The sequence below is a fragment of the Alosa alosa genome, chromosome 11 (assembly GCF_017589495.1).
Source record: "Alosa alosa isolate M-15738 ecotype Scorff River chromosome 11, AALO_Geno_1.1, whole genome shotgun sequence".
Lineage (NCBI taxonomy): Eukaryota > Metazoa > Chordata > Actinopteri > Clupeiformes > Clupeidae > Alosa > Alosa alosa.
In genome coordinates, this window is record NC_063199.1 from 13,612,499 (window position 1) to 13,628,884 (window position 16,386).

Here is a 16,386-nt window from a genome sequence, read left to right on the forward strand (position 1 = left end):
GCAGACAGGCCATTTTAGCACCTGGACTCTTCTGCTGTGGAGCCATGCTGTTGTTATGTGCAGAATGCAGTTTGGGATTCCTGAAAAAGACGTCTGCACTCAAAAGGTGGCAGCACTCAAACCTGTATAAATCATTCAGCATTAATTGTGCCAGATGTGCAAGCTGCCCCTATACCATCATAGATGCTAGCCTTTGTACTGTGCACTAATAATATGTTTGATGGTCACTCTCTTCCTCAGCCTGGGGGATGCAGAGTCCATGATTTCCAAAAAGAATAGCACATTTTGATTGGTGTAACCACAGGACAGTTTCCACTTTGACTCAGTCTATCTTAAATGAGCTCTGGCCCATGAGACAGAAACATTTCTGGATCATGTCTAAGTACCGTTTCTTCTTTACAATTACAGTTCTGTTCCACATTGTGTAGGCCTGTATTTAATTATACAGAAGTATTTCCATGATCCAATAGAATATGAAATAGGCCTGTGTTCATTTTATTCATTTGGAAGCTTAATTGTGTCACTGGGTGTCTGTTAGGACTGTGCTTTCGATGTCAAAATATTGATATATCATATCGCCACTTGCGCAATATATAGTATTGCCACTGCCACCAAATATTGATAGCATTAGGTTGTGCAAAAATGTCTACACAGCAGTATTTTTTATTATTATTTGTTTCCTGAATTATCTCTTAACTATGTCACAACACACAGGTTATGGCATAAAGGCAGCCCAAGGCCCATATACAGTAGGTCAGACTGGCATCTCAAAATATTTTTTTGGCCAAATGATCTCCAAGAATCTTAGAAACTTCACAGTCAGACAGCAGCTCTTCCCCATGTACTCTGAATGGATCCTACACATCTAGCAGTCAACAGCCACCCCCTTGTGGCAATAACTTTAATTTCTTAATACATTAAATGGGTGAAATTATCTCCATTTATAATAGTACAATCATATACTTTAAAACGTGTGTGAGGACCAATTAAACATGTTTGTTCAGTCAGGATTGTAATATAATTTTTGAATCCCTGGTATAATTTTATGATGAAGAATTCATCATAAAAGCTATCCCTTTACTATAATATTAACTTTGATATTCTGCTAACTTTCATACATTTGATCCCCCAAGACTAATAATCAGTGTTTGCATTCTGACTGTCAACAGTCCATAGCTGTGAAATCACTGTAAACCACAGCCTCTTTAACAAAATAATGAAATCCATGGGAATCATATGAGAGAGGCTCATCAACAGTTCTAGAGGACATTTCATATAAATGCCATAGGCTTTCTCATCATGGCACTGAACTGCCCTGTTCTTGACAACATTTCTTACTGTGTCCAATCCATTCCACAACATGGAGAGTAGGTTACAAAGCTGACTAAACCTAACCACATTATACAGAGGGACCCATCAACTGCACTACATTAAAACATGGACATTCAAACACACACACACATACACACACACACACACACACACACACGACACCCACGGCAGATATGCAGGTGAAATAGTATTAGCCCTACCCAGCTAAGAATTCTCAATGTCAGCAAAATGTGAGACTGGGCAAAGTGGAGGCTGTTGAAGTTCCACTGACACTTGCATGCCACAGCAGAGAAGCGTGACTTCCTTCATCTCGCTGGATAGGCTCGGCAGTTCTCTGCGAGACAGTCTCCTCCCCCATTAGTGGATGAGAAAGAGAGAAAAGTGCTTGTTTGTCTCACAGGAAGAAGTTGAAAACATGAACCAAACCGACAGATAGCAAGTAGACACAAGCGCCATTTAGGTGGTAGGTTTGCCTCGTTTTCAGAGTTCAGCATAAAATGCTGTTGATCTTTTGCGCTCGAGGTTGACATTTTTGGAGATATGAGCATAGAACTGAGGATATCTGTGACTCAGTATCAGTAAATTTGATCTCACATTAGGCAAACCAGCAGCATACGGGAAAAATCACTGCATGTCTTTAACTTGGATTCCAGGAATTACCACTGAAGTTGGAGAAACATGTCAGACCACAGGTCCAGCTTTCTTCACATTGGAGACATAGTTTCCCTCTACGCGGAAGGCACTGTCAATGGCTTTATCAGCACGTTGGGGTACGTTACCTCCCATTGAACTTTTGCGACTGTGCTCAAGCTTTTTGCGACTTGTGTTTCAGCATAGTTTTACTATGCGGGAAAAGCTAGATATTCAAAGGGTAGTAATTTGAAGTAACATAAGAACTGATAGTTTTGGCACTTCCATAGTCACGGAGACGTCTTCAATTTAGCCTACTGACTGAATGAGGAAGTGATATGGGGCTGGAGTGATAGGCCTTGATGACCGTAGTAAAGGAAACACGGTCGCGCAGTCATGCAAATAATTGAGAAGGAATGCAAAGCTGAATTAACTGGAGACGTAAACGTTACTTTCGTCGAAATTGTAGGTTACTATTCAGGTCAATATTAGTCCCATAAGTCTGCCAAGGTCTCCACTGTGAATTTGACTGAGATTAGGCTACGTGGTAGCTGTAACCTGGGTCGTCACAGCCCCATACTTAACAGGATAATTCAAACCGAAATTAATGCCTAAGAGGACGTGGAGCTTCGATCAAAACAATTAAATACATTACCTCAAAGGTTTAAATTTAGACTAGAGTTGGATTGTCTCTTCAAGCCACAATTGGCTCAGCTCCCAGCATTACACATGGCGCTGAGGAGCTACAGCAATGCACTCACCGTAAATTCCTGATGGGACCTCTCTTTTGATGTGACATTTTCAGTCACCAAAATGTCAAACCATGTCACCGGTTTACTGTAAAATAACAGCCAACTGAAAACACTTTGATAGCCTAGCCTAAATTTTTGCTTTGCGTGACCCCATATTTGGAGACATTATAACTATTCCTACATGAAACTGCATGAATTCATGGAAGAATAGAGCTGTCAAAACACACCGAATTAACTACGTTTCGTTTACTTAATTGTCCCCAGAGCTAGTCCACCGGCATGCGTGTAAATTGTAAGTGCATGCCGTTTTCTAGCAGACTCTACTCAGGCTCTGTGTGAGAGAGGGGATACTTGTGCACACCACAATGCATGCCCTTTGGCCTGTGGGGTTGTGAAGAGGAGACCAAGCAGGTCTGGTCAGTGGAATGAGTGTCATACCCACGTCTTGGGGAAGGTGTAATGAGAAGGGCAGGAGGGAAGGGTGGTGCTGGAGCATGTATTTCCATGGTACCTCAATGCAGCCCTCCTAGGCCCTGCCCTACAGCCATGTGTATCCTAGAGCAGCGCAAAATGAGATAAATACATGTTCATGCATTTTGATATTGTAACCTCATCTTTCATCTGAGAGGACACTGATGAGGTGATTCTATAGTTGTCTGCAGAATGCGGTTCAAACTTGTCATCGTAGACTACCACCATTGGTGACCGAACACTCTTGAAGATTGACAGATTGCTTGAAGACAGACATGGGCAACTTGGCCACATATATATCTTAGCCATAAAAGAAAATCTTCATGCCAATATTTCCAATTTGCACCTTTTAATCTCATTAGTTCTTTCACACAAACTTACGTCACAGACCACTTGGATGTGCAAACAATATCGGATTTTTAGTTAACTTCGAAACAGGCACTTTACTTTGGATAGACAATAGAAATACATCATAGGAGTGATTAACGTTAAACAATCTAGACTGGAGTAACTCAACATTTGACACCTCCTATATGTTCTAAAGATGTCAAATGCCCTTTATAGTTACCAAATTGGTAGCCAAGGAGCCAGAAGTGAACACGCATGGATAGCTATAAAAACGGTGCTTTCATTATACAACTAAACACGACACAATACTTTTATAAGCCTTGAGCCAGCACCTATTATTATTATTATATTACTATGTGATCTCAATGGCGATGCAGCGTTTGTTTGCACCTCCAACAGCATGGCGTACCTGGTCACCTTCAAACGCCCACAAATACCCAAATGTTTGTGTGAAAGAATTGAATTCCTTAGAAATATATGAAATGTCAGGTGTTCTTATAGCATATGAGCAAGCTCAAAAGTAACAGTTACAAGTTAGTTAACCTGGGTCAGTTTCTATAGTCAGCCAAATTCCATGATGTATAGAATGTGAATACAGGCCTTCAGTCTTCCAGACTTTATGTATCTTTGTCATGTCCACAGGGATACCCTCTGGCGTAGGCATGTTCATTCACATGGGCACATTCTGTCCCAAAATCTGTTTTTCCTCTCAACGATCCACTCTAGGGTTGTCCATGTAATCCAGTAGACCATAAAATAAATGTTATTTGCCCTTTCAAAGCAACTCTTGTGGACAAACAAGAAAAAGTTCTTAACCCCAAAACAATGAGTTCACAACAGAAACGGCGCTATATAATATATTATGTCAAATGATTAATAGGTACATCACCTTACATTATTATGTCAGAATTTAACAGACCTGTATTTGCTCTCCTGTAAAAGGAAAAACAAGCACCAGTATGAAATTAAAAGATACACATCTCACAGTAGGAACCCAATGCAACATTTTTTTCAGTTCTTTGTAAGTCCAATTACTTTTGAAGGCAGACTCAGTCCTCTGGCATGAAGAATACCAGTGATACCAGTTCTGCACACATTTCTGAAACATGTTGTTTACATTTGCTCTTTCCTGGGGTTGTGTTGCTCTGCCTTTCATTTTAAAATCTGCAAAGGTTTTCAATGTGTTCTTGACAAGGTCGTGGTATTCAGGCTTCTGTTCTTTATAACTCTTGTTTTATTTCAGTAGTGGACTTTGGATCATCATTATCATGCTGGAATATTCCTCGTGCCAAACTTGTAGAAACTGAGGTCATCTTATTGGCCAGTATTCCACAGCAGGCATTTATCATGCCACTTAGTTGTCATCATCTCCCCAACACCTTTTGTGCAGCCCTTATGCTCTTATGCAGCCCCGCACCATCACACCTTGGTGCTTCACTGCCGGAACTGTACATTTAGATCTCCTGGCCAACTGTGCTGGACCCCATTTGACCTGCCCCATCTGAACAATTAATCTTTGTTTCATCTGACCAAAGAATGGGCTTGCCATCAGGCTTCTTTTCCTCTTCTTTAGCGAAGTTTAATATTGCATTTTTGTCCGAAGAGCAAGTTAGGTAGACTGGGTAAACCCAGCCTGATCTGTCGGCAATTTGATTTTGCCCTGCAGCTCATGCTAAGGCAGTGCAATTAATCACATTAATTGATTAATCGTGATTATGACTTCCAACGATTATGAAAACAACATAATTGAAATATAATGATTATTTTGCTACATTCAGTTTCAGAACAATGCTCTCCTTTTGCCTTGAGTTGTGTGCATTATCCCTATGCATGTATTTTTTTCTGTTGGATTATATTTAAAATTCAATTTAAAAATGTAAAAAATGTAAGTTTTGAAAATGGATGATAGTTCCAGAATCACTGAGTAATCGTGTTTAATAACCATGATGTCAATATTGAACAAAATAATCGTGTAAGGATTTTGCCATAATCGAGCAGCCCTAGCTCATGCTAAAAACCTCCACATTATCCTACTTCCGTTACAAATCTGTGGTGAACAATCAGACTGGCTTATCCACCTGGCGCACTCTGATCGTTGGTCTGATTGGTTGAAGGACTATCCAATTGCGTGCAGTGTTATTTTAATTATGCCCGTTGGATCACGCCTTTTGTGCAGTTGAAAATACAGAGCAGACTCCCCACACTAATGTTCCATCTTAAAAGATTGATCTTGATCTGGTAATGGCCATGCTACAAGTTAGGGCTTTTTTTGTTGGATGCTGTCCAAAGAGATTGCTATCATGCCGTGCCTGATATGATTTCCATTGATAAACTCTGTGGGTGGCAGGTCTGAAGCACTTGCCCTCCCATTTTTCAGAGATTGACTGTGGTGTCCATTTAGGGAGATCAGCGGCCACTGTGGCTCTGATTGCTTGCTCTATTACTGCTGCGACTGTGTTTCCACTGATTTTTAGTTGGCCACCTACTTTCCTGTATCCTCTATCCATCTTGGTGACATCTCATATTTTTCAATTCCTCTTTTTCATTTGGAGCATGAGGCATCCCATAGGTCCAGCCACTGCATGTCCAAAATTGAGAAAGTTCTGGTATTTTTCATAGCTACACTTTATTTTGAGGCCAGTATTTTCTACAGGTTAAAGTATTTTTTTGATAGTTAATCTAGTTATCAACTTTGAAATTATGCACTCTGTTTCATACTAATTCCTCTGAGAGTGAGAGGATCTCAGATTGATAAAGGATGTACCGGTACATAAATTGGTTTAGATGTGGCAGCACCTTTGCTTTGTGCTTTTCTGCACCAAGAATGTGGTCATATCCTCCATGATATAGTGGCAGATTCCTTCCCTTCATAAAAATGTGTCATCCCATGATGACACATGATGAATGATCTAGGTAATGCATGTTTCTGCACCAAACTGTGGGCTGCTCACATGTAGGATGAGAATAAGCAAGGCAGAAGGTGGAGTTCAAATCATAGACGAGGAAGAAGAGTTAATTGCTGACAATGGTCAGGTTAAGGTCCGCTTTTTGGGGTAGTGTTTGTGTTTGTTTGGCTCTCAAGACTGTAAGCTGATGCCAAAGAAGATAGTGCTGAGTGTCAATTTCTCATATTGTCATGTATGTCGTTATGGCAGAAAAAAGGCAATATTGTGATGTATGTTTAAGTCTGTAGTACTCATCCCAAATCTCTACCTATAGTCCATGCATGAATGTCAATTATTTATTTTTTTGTGATGATTGTGGCCATTTTCTTGACCACTGAGATTATGAGTTTATGAGCCCTGTCTTGATTACTAGTTGTCAGACATCTTTATGTAATTATGTTTATGACTGTAGTCTAGTCCAGAAACATGGCTTTCCAACATGTGGTCTTCTGTGATGTGCTTGGCCGCTCCTCTTAACCAAAACCCTCTTACTCACTACATTGATTCTCTGGTTTCCCACAAATGAGTCACAGATTTGCCTGTTTGACAACATTTCATGCAGTAAAGGTAACTACAAAATAATCTGAGGAAATAAAGGAATAAGTAGTAGATTAAATTGCACATGCTGTTGAGACTCAAATTCATTCATTGTATAAGCTCATACACCTGACTATGTATTTAAACTGGGAGACAGCCTGTGTGTCATCATTACCTCTTTATAAGCATATCATCAGTCAGACGTAATAGAGGTGGGATTACCAATAGGCTACATTCAGTAACTGAGGTCACAAACTAAACCTCATTTAATCAAAACAGCCGCATAATGTTTAACTAAAATGGTTTCTGATAACAGTTAACCTCAATCACAGCATTATGCACCTACTTGACCTGTAGTAGTTGTGCTGCCCCTGTCATCAAGTAATGGTGCTATAATTAGCTTGCCTGCATCCTGCACAGCTCATTTAGTGCATGCGTGCGTGTGGGTGGTTCATGTTGATAAAGAAATGTCTTTAACTGTGGTTAAAGATTGGTGCGTTTAAAGTCCTCAGTGAGCTGAGGTCCCGCCGTGCGTTCTCCCTCTCCTTTTTCTGTCTACGTTCCTCATTCACGAGCTGGACGAGCTAGTTTGTGATGCATGCTGTTTCCTTCCTGTGCTTTCCCTCACTGCACTCGATTAGATGGCCTGCTGGCTTCTATTGTTCCTCCTTCAGATGAACATGCTGATAATAAAGGTAATATGTGTGTATGACGGAGTGCTCATAGGGAGAGATCAACAAGTATCACCTGTGCCTAACTAGACTACCAAGGAGAGAGTAGATATTAGCCTACTGTTCAGTATGGCTGAGGGACTCATCGGAATGAAGCGAGCGTGAGGGCAGAGTTGTGATGTGAAAAAGTCAAAAAGTTTGAAACAGCAAGCTCATGTCCTCAACACCACCACATAAGTTGTAGGACTGGCGTGCGTGTGTGTGCGTGTGCGTGTGCGTGTGCGTGTGCGTGTGTGTGTGTGTGTGTGTGTGTGTGTGTGTGTGTGTGTGTGTAGGCCTACTAACTGATGATAACACAATCAACTCTGATAGGCTGTGTGTGAAAAACGCATTGCCACAGTTATGGGTCAAGGTCATGGGACTGCTTTGAGAATTGAAAGCTGGTAAACTTCATGAAGACTATTTGGGAACATGGCTAAAATCAGCACCAACAACTTACCTATTTCTGTATAGCTAGAGGAAGCTGCTGTATACTTTTCCCAACATTTGTATTTTATTTTCAATTTATAAGCGAAAGTCTTATTAGCTGCCTCCTCCTTCAATTCTATTCTCCAGACTCGTGTCTGAAGAGTCATTAGTCTATTAGCCTTGTGTGAGGCCCCAAGGGTTATCACTGTGCTGTGTTGTTGCTTACATCGGTGTTAGGATTTGGTCACACAGCTGACCCATCCCCCTGTGTCGTCCGAGCCTTACCTCACTCTGGCCTCTGGGCCTCTGCTTTGCCAGCTCCCACGCGTCTTGTGCTGCTACCTGTGGTCAGCTGACTCGGGACATGTTGTGTTATCTCATAGAGGGAAGGAAGTGAGCTCTGTAAAAACCCAATTGATACAACTTGAGGAAGGAGGGTGTTCTGGACAAACACAACAGTGACTAGTGAATGTAAGCAGTTGTCCAACAGCAGAGCAAATCAAACTGTATTACATGATCTGAAGAGCTTTTGTGTGCTAGGGTATATTCACTCCATCCACAGAAGGGATCAATGGCCACCCTGCGGCTTGCATTCAAACACATGACCATGGTGTGAGAATGCAACAAAACTGCTCTTCAGTACAAAACGGATGCTGTGAACTCAATGAGGCCTGTAGAGATACATTACACTTGACACACGTGGTTGTCCCGCCTCACAGAGTTTCAGTATTAGTGGTGGTGGAGTGGTGGGTTGGGAATCCACACTAACAATGGAAATAATCGCTGAACAGTGGGCCAAATAGCTTTGCATTGCTTTGCAAAAGATGCATGTGTCAGATCAGATGGATGCGTCATAGATGATTATGTGGTTTCCTTGTTTCCATCATGGTGTGATTTACCTTTATGTTCCTTGCTCTGTATTGCCCGTTGCACACTAAAACACTTCAATTAGTCCAGTGGAGACTGTAAGAAAGTAGTCACTGTGTATCAACAGGCAGGGGATTAGCCATGACAGTTTGGTGCCCGTGGCCCAGGCTTAAATATAGCTGTCGCCGGGGGAGAGTGGGCGGCCGGGGGCAGTTAGGCTGTTGCCCGCGCAGCCTTGTTATCTGGGCTCCCCAGCGGCCGGCTGCTCTTCCTGTGGCGTCGGCCTCGGGGGCCCGCTGCTCAGCTCCGCTCCGGGCCGCAGCGTAATCAGCCCTGACAGCTCAGCCCGGTGCAGGGACACCTCGTCACGGCCGCCTGCTTTATTTATACGTGTGTGGGCTCACAAACAAGGTGCCAGGAAGCCTTGAGAGACAGCAACCTTGGGCTCACCCACTACAACCACCCACTGTTTTTTCCTTCAATCCACTATTTTTTATATATATATTTTTAGAAATAAACTCCCCTGCAGTCGTAAGGCATGATGTTCTCCTGATTCTGTCACCCTGTTTGTAATTGAGTCCTAATCAGTGCAGCCGATCCTCCCTGAGACGTCCAGATGAACAGCATGGTCTGCCATGCTCCGCCAGGTGGATGTAGACCCTCCCTCACACACACCAGGCTCTGGGGGCCTGAGGTGGGGAGCCAGATAGGGGGGACCAGTGCGGATGTTCTCCCACACAGCCCGAGCTGTAGACGTTGTGAGCCATTTGAGGGATGGAGGATTATGCCCTGCACTTCGTAGGTTGTGCAATGAGGGGTTAAGCCTGATAGTATCATGAAGGTCTTGGTGGAAAAATGATTATTTGGAATGAATTGCTGTTTTTTTTTTTGTCTTGACCACAACATTTGTTCCAAATGCTTTTTCACTTCCTCCCTGCGGCTGAGTAAACAAAGAGGTGTGAGTGGCAACAGTTGTGGCGGTTGACTATGACTTTGGCTGTGCCCATGACACATTTTCTCTCTCTCTCTCTCTCTCTCTCTCTCTCTCTCTCTCTCTCTCTCTCTCTCTCTCTCTCTCTCGGGGCAGGTTGGTGGATGACCGGTGTGTGGTCCAACCGGATGCAGGGGACCTGGCCAATCCCCCTAAAAAGTTCAGAGGTGAGCGCTGTGTTTGCACCCCTGTTAAATCGTGTGGGTGTAAATCATGTTTTCGGATTCATAACTGACACACAGACATACTTAGACACATGTACACACTCACTCACTCACTTACTCACTTTCTCACAGACACAGTCTATGACACATGCATACGTAGACTCTCTCTCACTCTCACTCTATCACACTCATGCTGATGCTATGCTGTTGAGGCCATGTTGCCCATTAGGTCAACATCTTGTTTTGGCTCTCCAGAGCTCAGGATGGGCTGGACAGCCTTGCTGTCATCACAGAGATTGCATAACATGTCTAACAGTGGACCGCATTCCACAATGAGGTCACCACCAGTAACCTACTGCATGGGCCTCTCTTAAACATGTGCTGCAATGCACACCATAGTGGTTGCAAAGAACCTTTTGATTTATGCATAAGTGTGCTAGAATGATCCAGAAGGCACTTATCATTTATCACTTTTGGTGTTTACAATGAGACTGACCTCTCCCTCTCTCCTTCTCTCCCTCCCTCTCTCCCTTTCTCCCTCCCTCGCTCTATCCCTATCTGCAGATTGCCTGTTTAAGGTGTGCCCCATGAACAGGTACTCAGCCCAGAAGCAGTTCCAGAAGGCCAAGACGGGCAAACAAAGCAACAACACACAAGGAGATCTGTTTAAGAAACTGCAGGTAAACAAGGGCAAACAAGATCTGTTCAAAAACGGGGCAACAACATGCAGAGAGATCTGTTTAAGAAACTGCAGGTAAACAAGGCAACAAGACGCAGGGACGTCTGTTTAAGAAACTGCAGGTAATGGCTGCCGTGGCTCTGTAAACGCGCCGGCAGGCTCTTTGCAGCAGAGGTGAAGCACAGCACATACATTTCTATGAGTATAGTGAGTGTGGCCAGTTATATAACAGTTCCTGGGATTCTCAAGGAGAGGTGGAGCACTTGGACAGGCTACTTTTCTGCTGGCAGAGGCGTGTGCATTTCCAGGGAAAAAATAGATAGATAGATAGATAGATAGATAGATAGATAGATACTTTATTGATCCACAAGGGAAAAGAGCGTTCTGAGATATGTACAGCTACCAAGAGGCCAGAATGAACTGTCTGTTCTCATCACTCCTCCCTTCTCTCCTCCCCTCTTTCTCTCAGAATGCTTCGGAACTGGAGAAGAAACAGAACGAGACGGAGAACAAGAAGCTCCTCGGAGAGGTTGTTAAGTACAGCAGTGTCATCCAGGTACAGCCTGTCTCCCCCCTCTTTTATCAAAACACGTTGAGTGCTGTGTTTGTTTTTGGGCCGTAACTAGGACTGTGGCCAATGTGACTGCTTTTCACATTTTCACTGGGTGCCAGTAGCCAGAAGGTGTTCAGTTGTTTGAGGACCCCCCCCCCTCCCCCCCTCAGTGTCCCATTGAGTCGTGTGACTCTCCATAATAGCCATGGTTTCTGGATTGTTCCGGAAGCTATTTGGATTCAAAGTAGTTCCCCCTCATTGATAGTCATGCCACATTTGCCTCAACCTTACCGTACATTTAAACAGTAGGGTTCTGTGGACTGGGTGGTTTTACAGTACAGGCAGTTTTTAAACACAATTTGTAACATGCACTTGGAGATATTGCAAAAAATCTTCTGTGTTTCCTCTATCCATTTGTGATATTGAGCATTGTGTTCTCAAAAAAAAAAATGAACTAAGAGAGGTGACTGCTCTCTCCAGTCACATTGTATTGAGCCATCCATCTAACCATTTATTATGTGTGTCTAAAACTGTAGCTGCTGCACATCAAGAGCAATAAGTACCTGACGGTGAACAAGCGTTTGCCAGCGCTCCTGGAGAAGAATGCCATGCGTGTGTCGCTGGATAACGCCGGCAATGAGGGCTCCTGGTTCTACATCCAGCCCTTCTGGAAGCTCCGCAGTGAGGGAGATAATGTAGGTGTCCCCCTCCCCCATCACCACCAGATGGGAGTTCTTTATTCCAACAGTATGCTCTTTATCAGGCATCATGCACTCAGAGCAAAGACAGGCTTTTTAAAAATGAACTAAAAGGAGGGTGTTCAGAGTAGCTGTTGCTATTAACATCATTAATCTGTTGCAGATTTTACTTTATTTGAACGGAAGTTACTCAGTCTGTGTTGATGTCATTTTAAAATGGTACTTAATGTGAATGGATTCTAGAGATGTATTTTAATCTGTTCTTTTCAAATCAAAATCTAAAAGATTCCCATCATGCTATAACACATTAACTCATTTGATCTTTCCTTTCCTCTCAACTTAGAAAACCAATGGGTAAAGGTACATGATTTGATTGCTGTGCATGTGTGTGTGTGTGTGTGTGTGTGTTGTGTGTGCGTAGTCTATTGTGTGTTTGTTAGGATAGGCCACATTAGCATGTTAGCACTGAAACTGTGACCTGCACGTTTGAATGTGAGACCTCATTTGTTGCCTGCGTTTTCACCTTGTCATCACACTTTGACATGCCATATTTACCTTCCTCTTCAGAGAAGAGAGTAGAGTGATACTGGGCCAGTGAGATTTTGAATTGCTCAGTTTAGAGCCCGTCATGGGTAGTTTTATCTGATAAACAGTACGCCATCAACACTGTAGAACTTGTCTGTCCCACCAGCCCCAGCACCTTATTTGTGTAAACACAGACCCATGTATTCAAACACCCTCTGTATGGAGCACTAGTCTGTGGCATTTGTCAGAGTGTGTGGTGTGCTGTTTAATGGCCATATGGAAATGCCCTCTGTAATAGACCAGCCTCCTGTGCTCTCCTTGCACTGAGCCCCCGGACTCATGACCACCCAGCTCTCCCACAGGACCGCACTATGGTAGCCACGCAGGCCAGAAAGGAGTCAGAGAGAGTCAGAGACAGACAGACAGACAGAGAGTCAGAGACAGACAGACAGACAGACAGACAGACAGACACTTGCGTGTAGGGTGTGGTGTTGGAGAGCCATAAATGCATGGCGCACCAGGGCTTCTCTCATGCATGCCAAAGAGCTGCCATTTCCTGTTTTACCACCGGTTGTCTCCTGCCCACGTACTGGTCATGGAAAATTAATTGCATGTGATTCACTCTCCTCCAGAGGGCCTCACTGAACTTCTGTCCTGTTTTTACCCATCTCTTTCTCCCTCCTTTCCCGTCTGGTTGAAGGTGGTTGTTGGAGATAAGGTCGTCCTGATGCCAGTCAACGCTGGACAGCCGCTCCATGCCAGTAACATCGAGCTCTTGGACAACCGCGGCTGCAAGGAGGTGAGGTATTCCGGAAGGTTCCGCAAAGCATCTATCACTCATATCCGCATTGCTCATTAACAGTGAAGTTAAAGCTTTTAGTTCACTGCCAGCTGTCATGCTGCAGGGTGTTTTCTAAGATGAGCTTCATGCAAAAGTCAACTCATAGCTGTCTCTGTTGTTGGTTTTGTTTTTGCAATGGTGGACAGGTCAATGCCGTGAACTGCAATACGAGCTGGAAGGTCACGCTTTTCATGAAGTTCAGTGACTACAGAGAGGATGTACTCAAAGGGGTCAGTGTGTGGCAGACTTCCCCTTGTCTCAGACAGAATAATACTCAACACTGGTGTTTACAGTAGTCATTGGCAATACCGCAGATCTTCCCCTTCCTCTGTCAACCTCCACATTCACATGTCTCTTACTTTCCTTCCTCTGACTTTCTCTCTCGCTCTCTCTCTCTCTTCTCTTTCTCCTCCCTCACTTCCCCTTTTGTTCCCCCCTGGTCTTCCTCTTCCCCCCTCTCTTCCTTTGTGGCAGGGGGATGTGGTCAGGCTCTTCCATGCTGAGCAGGAGAAGTTCCTCACATGTGACGAGTACAAGAAGCAGCAGCATGTCTTCCTCAGGACCACACTCCGTCAATCAGCAACCTCTGCCACCAGCTCCAAAGCCCTCTGGGAAATTGAGGTTTGACTACATCTTTCTTACTGGTTAGCCTAGTTTGCAGGTTTGCTGATTTTTGTTTGTGCTATGACAGGACGTTCTACTGACCCTCTCTTGATGGGCTGTTTGTTACAGGTGGTGCACTACGACCCCTGCCGAGGAGGCGCCGGCCAGTGGAATAGCCTGTTCCGCTTCAAGCACCTGGCCACCGGCAACTACCTGGCTGCAGAGGTGCTTCTTCTCTCTGTCCTCACCCCTCTGATTCTTTCCATTTCCAACACCATCCGTTCCATAGCCATCACCCACCCACTCCACCCTTGCCCTTGTGTAGCTGCACATAACTATGGGCACGTTTCCCCTGACTGATGTGTCGCTTCCATGTGTCGGAGTCTAAACAACAGCTTGTGTGTCCCTGTGTGTACGCTGCTGCTCCTTTTTAAAATACATTTGAATATGTGCAGCCACACTCACCGTCAAAACAAACACACTCCTGTCACATGAGCCCGAGAGATGGGGATCTTCTGCCAAAAAATAGAAGTACATCGGAGCAGTGCCCAGTGAACAGTTTTTTTGGTTATGTGTGAGGAGACCCACAGACAAAGAGACGCACCCGAGTACAATACCTTCTTTCCCCCCTAACCAGGAGGTGAGGGAAATAACAATGGTGTTCATGTGTGTTCTCCGTGGCGTGCTCCCGCCTGCTGGCCTATCCTAGCATGCTCCAGTGAATGTGAGGGCGCACCGACCTTGTGAGCACACTGGTGCTGGGTGCCGTGTGAAGTTAGATGCCCAGACGCCCCCAAGTGCCTCATTACACTCTCTCTGTCAGAGCAGGAGTCAGAGCTGAGAGCAGCTTTAGATCTTGAGTTTACACTTAGTGTACTGTAGATGGCACTCTCCCCACTGTTTAGACTCATCCCAAACATACTGCCAGATGTTAGCAGTGTGTTTATGAATGTGTGTGTATATCTGTGTGTGTGTGTGTGTGTGCGGGTCTTTGTGTGCGTGTGTGTGTGTGTGTGTGTGTAATAAGTGCTTGGTTTGCATTTCAGGTGAATCCAGATTTTAGGGCGGACAGCATAGACCAGAAAGGAGAGGTGAGTTTGCACTGTTTAACACTGCCCAGAACTACGCGTGTGCCAACTGGTTATTTCCGCCATTATGAGCCAAGGAACTTCCAATGCTCAAAAACTTCCAATGCTCAAAGTCATGATCTCCAATGCTCAAACTTCCAATGCTCAAAGTCATGATCTTTTGATATGAGACTGATCTGGGGTGATCTTGTGGTCTAAAGCTCTTGGTGAGAGAACATATTTGTTAGGCTCCTTTTTAGGTATTATGTACCACTGTTGTCAGATGTGCCTCTCTGAGCGTCTGTTTAGTTTCCTCCTCTTACATGTTTGAGGTCTTCTGAGCCGTCAGAGCCAAACTGCTTTATCTGTCTTGAGTCTTTCTCCCAACATATGTGGCCACCTGCTGCCTAAAGTTATGTATGCCTGACTCTGGGTGCATTATGTATGCATGACTATAGGTTTGTGTTTGCTGTATCCATGAGTGCCATTGTGTGTGTCTGTGTGTCTGTCTGTGTGTGTGTGTGTCTATGATTGTTTTTCATTTGGTAGTGCTTATATCTTTCATATTCAAAGGAAGTCGGTTCATTACTGCTTGCTTTCCTGGCACTACCACCTTATTTTTCAAATAGGTCCCATGTTGAAAGTGGGAAATGAGACCTTTATGAGACTGAGAATGAGACCTAAAAGTGGTGTGAACACACACTTGATTTGATCAGTGTAAATCGTGTAAACAGGAAAAGAGATAGTCTATGTCTGTATCTGTGTCTGAATGTGCATGGTTGTGTGTGTCTTTGTGTGTGTGTGTGTGTGTCTGCTGAACTGTCTGTCTCTGAAATTGCTGCCCCCTGCTTTGCCCTGTTGTTTGGTTGCATATCACAGCGTTTCCTGGGACCCCCGCCTTCTCCCATTCTCCCACCAGCGGCTCTTATGTAATCTCTCTGCTGTTCTCTATACTCACCCCTCTTTCTCTCCTGCTCACTCTCTGTCTGTCTCACACACACACACACACACACACACACACACACACACACACACACACAATTTTGCTCACTCACACAGACACACACAAACACACGCACACACACTTACAGAACCACTTGTATCGTGTGAGACAGGCTCAGTTCTTACTCCCTCGCCCTGGGGAGAAGTCTATTTACGCTTTGTTTCTCTTCTCCTACCTGGCGTATTAGTATTCTGCTAAAGCAACTATTGCAAACATACGCACACACTTACACTTGCACACA

At 44.1% G+C, this 16,386-nt stretch overlaps 1 protein-coding gene across 1 annotated transcript in view; it reads left to right on the forward strand.

Moving 5' to 3' along the window:
• Nucleotides 1-1,601: 1,601 nt before the first annotated feature.
• The window catches only part of itpr2 (inositol 1,4,5-trisphosphate receptor, type 2), a 33,072-nt gene continuing 18,287 nt past the window's right edge, over nucleotides 1,602-16,386 (forward strand). Inside the window, exons 1-10 of the mRNA XM_048257218.1 lie at nucleotides 1,602-2,102; nucleotides 10,109-10,179; nucleotides 10,741-10,856; nucleotides 11,325-11,411; nucleotides 11,945-12,103; nucleotides 13,332-13,430; nucleotides 13,619-13,702; nucleotides 13,947-14,093; nucleotides 14,205-14,300; nucleotides 15,122-15,166. Coding sequence (XP_048113175.1) covers nucleotides 2,011-2,102; nucleotides 10,109-10,179; nucleotides 10,741-10,856; nucleotides 11,325-11,411; nucleotides 11,945-12,103; nucleotides 13,332-13,430; nucleotides 13,619-13,702; nucleotides 13,947-14,093; nucleotides 14,205-14,300; nucleotides 15,122-15,166 — 996 coding nt within the window. The 5' untranslated portion in view covers nucleotides 1,602-2,010. The remainder of the gene's footprint in view (nucleotides 2,103-10,108; nucleotides 10,180-10,740; nucleotides 10,857-11,324; nucleotides 11,412-11,944; nucleotides 12,104-13,331; nucleotides 13,431-13,618; nucleotides 13,703-13,946; nucleotides 14,094-14,204; nucleotides 14,301-15,121; nucleotides 15,167-16,386) is intronic.